This window comes from Penaeus japonicus, unplaced genomic scaffold, assembly GCF_977035675.1.
Source record: "Penaeus japonicus unplaced genomic scaffold, GWHDUDI00000001_assembly GWHDUDI00000024, whole genome shotgun sequence".
In the NCBI taxonomy this organism is placed as follows: Eukaryota; Metazoa; Arthropoda; class Malacostraca; order Decapoda; family Penaeidae; genus Penaeus; species Penaeus japonicus.
Window position 1 is genome coordinate 7,811,335 of NW_028234426.1, and position 7,500 is coordinate 7,818,834.

General features: G+C 48.4%; 1 protein-coding gene across 2 annotated transcripts in view; it reads right to left on the bottom strand.

Annotated features, from left to right (window-relative positions):
- Positions 1-7,500, bottom strand: part of Crk (Crk proto-oncogene, adaptor protein) — a 97,747-nt gene that overhangs the window by 82,695 nt on the left and 7,552 nt on the right. For both annotated transcript variants that reach the window (XM_086550637.1, XM_086550636.1), the window contains exon 2: positions 6,955-7,500. This exon is cut by the window's right edge and continues 194 nt beyond it. In XM_086550637.1, coding sequence (XP_086406763.1) covers positions 6,955-6,989 — 35 coding nt within the window. In that variant the 5' untranslated portion in view covers positions 6,990-7,500. The remainder of the gene's footprint in view (positions 1-6,954) is intronic.

The window sequence follows — 7,500 nt, forward strand, 5'->3', positions numbered from 1 at the left end:
GGACAAAGCAACAACTATGATAATAATAGTAATGTTTGGTCAGGGTTAGGTCAGGTCTTTTACATTCATAACAACACCATGTAAGGAAAGAGCAAGGGAAAATATAAACAGATAAATAAATAAAAGATAAATGGATAGGTAGATAGATAGATAGATAGAGAGTGAAAAGTCAGGTGGAGAGAGACCCTAATTGAGATTGACAAGGTATGGCGAACAGGTGTAGGAGAATGGGAGATGTTCTGAGGTATGAATGAAAACCACTAGATCCTCTTCTCTCAGACGGAAGAAGAAGAAGAAGAAGAAGAAGAAGAAGGAGAGAGAGAGTGTGTCAATCAGTCTTACCGAAACACACGTACGGGAGAGGGAAACAAACAGAGACAAAGAAAGACTGCAATCAGGAGAGATAAAAAGACGAGGAAAAAAGATGAAGGGAAACCAAATACGGAAGGGGAAAATGACGCCAAGGAAATGACACAAGAGGAAAAAGGCACGAAAAGGGATGCATGACACAAAGACGATGACAACACAAAGTAGGGGTGAGGGGAGGGAGAGTAGTAGGGAGAGAGGGTGAGCGGGTGAGAGGGGAGAGAGAGGGGGAGGGAGGAGAGCGGGAGGGGGAGAGAGGGGAGAAAGAGAAAGAGAGAAAGAAAGAGAAAGAGAGAAAGAAAGAGAGAGAGAGAGAAAGAAAGAAAGAGAGAGAGAGAGAGAGAGAGAGAGCGAAAGAAAGAAAGAATAAAAATAGAAACGAGAGAAGAAAGATAAAAAAAAAGTCACATTGTCACAGAAAATAAAAAAGGAGTGTTAATTCGACCCTAAAATAAAGGTCGAGGCGGTCCCGCGCGACATAAAGAGCAGTGACAACAGGCCCCAATACCGTGATCAAACCTGCCAAATGACACCACACACGCGAGGCCACGCTAAGCGAGGGGAAGAGGGAGGCGAGGAGGGGAAGAGGGAGGCGAGGAGGGAAAGAGGAAGGGAGGAAGGGGAAAGGGAGACGGAGTAGGGAGAGAAAGGGCTAAGGGAGGCGGAGAGGGGAGGAGAGAAAAGGGAGAGGGAATGGTGAGAGAAAGAGGGAAGAGCAAGGGAAGCGGGGAGGCGAGGAGAGAAAAGGGAGACGGAGAAGGGAAGGGGGGGTAAGAGGAAAAGGGAAAAGCTGAGATATGAGAGAAAGAGGGAAAGGGAGACGGAGAGGGGAGAGAGAAAAAGAAGAAAAGAGTGCAGGGTAGGGACGCGAAGGATGGAGACAAGATACGAGGTAAAAATCAGAGGGGAGATGGGGAAACGAACAAAGAATATGAAAAAGGGTGGGGGAAAGAAAAGGGAAGCAGGGGAAGAGAAGAAAGAAGATGAGCAAAATGTAAAGAAAAGCCAGATATCGAGAGGCAGAACGGAGGGAAAGAAAACGGTCAATGTGCATTCGGGATGAAGATGAGAATGAGGAGAAAAAGATGAAGGGAGCAGAGGTCGAAGGGTTGAACAAAAAAGAGGAAATTGACGGTATGGGGGACTGAAAGGAGGGGAAAACGACAGCGAGTGAGAATGAGGGGAGGTAAAGATGTACGAGGAAGAGGAGGGGGGGGGCAGAGTAGAGGGGGAGGAGAGTAGCTGCAGAATGGCAATAACACGACGAGGAACGAACGGAGCACGGGGAAGAGGGAGGGGAAAAATAGGGGAGGAGAGAGGGGAATGGAAGAGGGGAGGGAGGTTCCGAATGAGACCCAGGGGATAATCATGTCCAAAATATGTGCATGAGGGTGAGTAATGAGAGAAAGGGCGAGGTTGGTCGTGGCGAGGGCAGGAGGAGGGGGACATGGGGGAGGGGCGGCAGGAGAGGGGATGGGAGAGGGAGGGAGGGACGGAGGGGAGGGAGAAGAGAGAGGGATGAAGAAGGGGAAGGGAGAAAAGGAGGGAGGGATAGAAGGGAAGGAGAAGAAATAGAAGAAGAGGAAGAGGGAGGGAGGGAGAGAAAGATTCAAGAGACGAATAAAAACATCAAAAGAAAAATACACCTTAAATAGCGAATACATGGAATCATCAGCTGAGAGTCGTGGTCGAGAGGAAAGATAATGGGGAGAAATGTGTATGGGAAGAGGGCGGGTGAAAGAAGATCTGGGGGGAAAGCGGAAAAAAGAAAAGGAGGGGGAGGAGAATGGGGGGAGGGGGGGGGGTGATGCAAGACAGAAGGACAATGGATATAGAGTAGAAGGGAGCAAAGATGAGGGATGAGGACGAAAAGGATGAGGAGGTGGGGTAATATACAAGGTAGAAGAAGAGGAGGAGGAAGAGGAGAAGGAAGAGGAAGGCATAAATGGAAGACGATGAGCGTACAAAGAGGGGGGGGGGATTGGACAGGGAAGGAGACAGACAGACAGACAGACAGAGAGAGAGGGGGGAGGGGCTGGGGAAGCGAGATAGAAGAGAGAGAGAGAGAGAGAGAGGGAGAAGGGGTAGGGGAGTCAGGGAGTCAGGATCAGATACACAGAAAAGAGGATTAACAGGGGGCGAGAGTGTGAACCGTAGATCGGCGGCGGTGAGGCACAGACGGGAGGGAGGGTTTGAGCGAGAGGTGGGGGGGTGGGGGTGGGGGTGGGGAGTGAGGGAGAAAAGGGCAAGGGGAGGGGAGGGAGAGAGCGGGAGTGAGTGAATCGCGCGATGAGAAGCCCCTGAAACAAGATCAACCAATTATGACACATTCGGCGCCACTCAACCTGACGCGGACTAATGAAACGACCCCGCAGCGGAGCTCGGGTACGGAAGGCTCCTCGGCTGTCTGTCTCTCTATCCGTTTGTCTGTAAGTCTGTATGTTTGTATGTCTGTCTGTCTGTCACCAAGTCTTCTCTTACGTTTGTTTGTTTGTCTGTCTGCATGTTTACACGTGTGTATGCTTGTCTGTCAGTATGTTTCTTCGAATATTTATCTGTCTGTCCTTCCGCCCAACTACTACTTATCTGCATATCTGTTTACGTACTTTTTACGTATCTGTTTCTACCTTCCGATATTCAAGGCTGGAACGATATCCTACATCCTGCTGTTTTCTTCCGCCATCTGTCCGCCCGACTGCTTATCTATCTGTTTACCTTCCTGTCTCCCTATCTGTCTGTCTGTCTGTCTGACTGACTGTCTGCTTGTCCTACCTCCTACCACTATTTATGGCTCGCCCAACATTCCCCCAGATGCATGCACGCTCCGGCCCGGCCCGCTCGCTTGCCCGCACGATGCCCGCCAATCCAGCAATTGCATCAGCGCCTAGCGAATGTTTGTCTCTTGCAGCTCCGTCCTCATCCCTTCCCCGCATCCCTCTCCATCACACGCGCGCGCCAATAACCATTAAATGTCCGAGCTCACATTCAATTCTCATCTGCGTATGCCATTCCTCTTTATTCGACATTCTCTCTCGTTCTCTGTCTCTCTCTCGCTCTCTCTTTCTTATTCACATACCTTATCCATCCTTCTCTCGCTCTTTGTTTATCCTCCTCTTCCTCTTCCTCTTCCTCTCCCTCTCCCTCTTCAACTTCCTCTATTCTAGCCGGCCGTCTCGGCTACATACAGCCCTTAACATTTTGACTTTCTTTCACGTCAAGTGTGACGCATAAACTGTCGATTTGTCTTCACATAATACTAAGATAATGATAAATGCAATGATAATGCCAATCCTCATCGTAATAATAATAATAATAATGATGATGATGATTTTAAATACATATAGTCATGAAAATAATAGATGATAAAATAGCAAAGCAAGAAAAGGAAAAAATCTTTAAAAACAACAATAACAACAAAAAACAATAACTAACAGTAACAATTACACATGGCCTCCAGTGCTCCACAATTTCCCTGGGTGTCCATACTCCCCTGGGAGGACTGGGAACACTTATTTTCTGTCCGTCTCCCTTTCCCTCCTCCCTCCCTTAGCACCATTACTACTGCCTCCCCATGGTTTACTCCAATCTCTTTCTCTATTTAATGTATCTGTCTGTCTGTATGCCTTTCTCTCTCTCTCTCTCTCTCTCTCTCTCTCTCTCTCTCTCTCTCTCTCTCTCTCTCTCTCTCTCTCTCTCTCTCTCTCTCTCTCTCCCCTACACCGCCTTCCACACACAATTACGCTTCCAGATGTCCGTTTCATAGAGCACAATGACGCCCCGCCCCCTGCCCTCTCCAGCGCCCCCTGGGGGAATGAACTTCGCCTCGGGGTCGCACTCGGCTCAGCCTGTCGGTCGGCCTTGTTGGTATCCTTTTCCCCTCCCCTCCCTCCACCTTGCCCTCTACTTCCCCTCCCTCTGCACTAGCCGTTTCTGTCCATTTCTTCTACTTCACTCTGTCCTCGCAACCACTGCAGGCATTTGGAAGGGTTATGCAAAATGGTGTGTTTATATATACATATATATCTTCCTGTTTGTTCGTTTCTCTCTGTCTCTTAATCTCATTATTCCTCATTGACGTATGATTCTCCCCTTCATTCGTTATCCTAATATTGTCTCATCTCATATCATTTTCTCTCTCTCTCTCTCTCTCTCTCTCTCTCTCTCTCTCTCTCTCTCTCTCTCTCTCTCTCTCTCTCCCTCTCTCTCTCTGACATACGTACACTTCAGAGTTAATACCTCTCAATACCCCACTTAACAATTCTGCCATCCTACACCACCGACTCCCTCCCTTCATTCCTCTCTCCCCACAAAAGCACAAGTTAAAACTGTGTCTCTTCATCTCTGTCTGTCTGTCTGCCTCACACGCGCGCGCGCACGCACACGCACACACACATAAAATGAGAGCAAAAGGATAACCATATATGTAAAAGAAATTATAGCAACAATAGCAATATCAATACCAACATTATACAGTAAACAGGAAACAGAGAACACGAAACCACTTTGAATCTTCGAGACAATTCATTTACCTCGAACCTCAGACATGTTCTCTTTCCTGTGCGTAGCCTCCATACCTGTAAATCCGCATGTATATGGAAAAGGATCTCCCATACCCTTATCCACCCCCCTACCCCCGCCGCCCGTGTCCTGCACATCCAATTATGGAGGCCACCCATAATGCATTGTGTAACCCTCGGTGAACCCTAAATGACCAGGCAGGGTCGCCCCCGTGAGATTAGTAAACGGCCCCCTACCCTCCCCTACACCCCTGCCCTGCCGCTTGGCCAACTGAGGATCGTAAACAAACTTGGACTCCCTTCGCACCACAATCCTTCCCTTACCGGGTCACCTGTATACGCTATAATCGTCGTAAGTTCTTCGTTCCCGGGACCGAACCCCTATCCTTCGCCTTGAGACTAAGAGCGTCATACACCCCTTGAAGGAACCACAACTTCCCTCCATCCCCACCCAACCCCCACTTCGAACAGCAACCCCCCCAGGAGAGCTACAAAGTCCGGCTGACGCAGGAAGGGTAATAAGTCCTGTCGCCCGAAGGCCCATAAAGCGCCAGGAGCCAGGCCTGCGAAGAGACGGAGCGAGATGAAGAGAGAAATAAAGAGAAAGACAAGAGAGATAAGAGAACAGAAGAGAGAGAGTGAGAAGGGGGGGATGTAGGGAGGGAAGGTAGGAGGAGAGAAAAGTGGGAGGGAAGGGAGGAGGACAGTGATGTGGGATGGAAAGAGGAATATTGGGAGGAAAGCAACGGCAGCAGAATGGAAGGGGAGGCGGAATGTAAAGAGGAAAGGGAGTAAGACAGAAGGAGGATGAAAGCGAGGGAAGGCCAGAGGATAGAGGGTGAAGGGAGAGAAAGAGTGAGGAGAGTGGGGTTGAAGACAAGAGAGAGAGAGAGAGAGAGAGAGAGAGAGAGAGAGAGAGAGAGAGAGAGAGAGAGAGAGAGAGAGAGAGAGAGAGAGAGAGAGAGAGAGAGAGAGAGAGAGAGAGAGGAGGAAGAAACGCGTAAGAATAGAGGCATCCATTGCCCTATAAGTCGCACGCGTGCATAACCTGAATCTATTGCCATTAAAGTGTAGGCACATGTGATCCACCCCATTTCCAAGATATCAACCACAGTATTTGAATGCATGACGTATCTGGTTTTAGATGTGTCTGCACATATGTATGTATGAATGTATGTATGAATGTATGTATTTATGTATGTATATATGTACGTATGCGTGCGTGTCTAGGGTGGGCGTTCTGTACACACGTACCGAGAGACCTTTTACAAGATCAGAAAAAGGGGCGAAGGCTAGCCGTGAAAATAATTTGCCTTTACTGGTTTTCCCGTCTGATGGTGGCGGTGTTGGTGGTAGAGAGAAAAAGAGCTAAGGAAAATGAGGATTAAAAAAAAAAGAGGAAAGGGGAAAAATGGGAGGGAGAGAAGGAGATGAAGTGCAAAGAACGACCTCAGACAACGCCCCCTCCCCCTCCCCCTCCCCCTTTCCCAACCTCCTACTCCCTACTCCCTTTACGACCCGTGCTCGTCTAGACTGCACTACCAGGAATCCTTATCGCAGGCTGCCGTGGGAAAATTGCTTGCTGAGGCAGGAGACGGGAGAGGAAGGGAGAGTGTGTCCCCTTTACACCAACCACCATCACTACCATCACCACCACCATACCACGACCCTCATCCCCATCACCATCACCACGACCCTCCTCCTCACTCATCCTCAATACCTCCTCCTCCCTCCTCCTTCGACATTCAAATATGGAGAGATGCCAGGAAATTCCATCATCAAGACATTCGACCAAAGTCCGTCCTTCTCGACGACCTTTTCTTGCTCGCATGAATAAAAAAAGAAAGAAAAAAAACACATATACACAAAGACTCACACAAACATACAAGCACAGAGGCAAAACGCTCAATACCGCGAAAAAAATAACAAAAAGTGACATCAGACAAACACAGAACTCAACACACCAGACAACACAATACAGCCGGCATACATCAACACAGCAAGAAAACAAAAGTAAAACAAAGACAAGTGCACAACAAATGCGCTTGCTTGCTTGCTTGCTTGGACTTACCTGGCTCGGTCGTGGGGGTCGAACGTCGCAGTCATGGTGCCGACGAGGGGAAAAAAGAGGGGAGCACAGTCGGGAGGGGGGGATGCTGGAGGATCTCTTCTCGTCTCGTCTCTCTCTCTCTCTCTTTCGTAGGATTTTCTACTTCCTGTGGCAAGTAGGAGAGGTCCCCCTGTTTTCCTTCTTTCTTTTAATTACTCTGTTTTTTTATCTTAATTCCTCTTTTTTTCACTTGGTATTTATTTCCTCTCACTATCTCTTCTATTTATCTTTCTATTCCTTTACTTGAGAAAAAAACACACACTCAAAAACACCGATCACACTTTCCCAAACTTATTTTCTCAACCTTTTTTTTTTTTTCCTAATCACAACGATTACTATTACCGGCACATCGATCTCCCATCAGGCACTTCCTCGCTTTCCCAACTCGAACAGAAAAGAATAATCACGGCACAGGGCGCTCCACTGAATCACCTTCCCACTCCACGAGAGGGAAGAGGGGGAGAAGAGGAAGAGGAGGAAGAGGAAGAGGAGGAGGAGGAAGCGAAC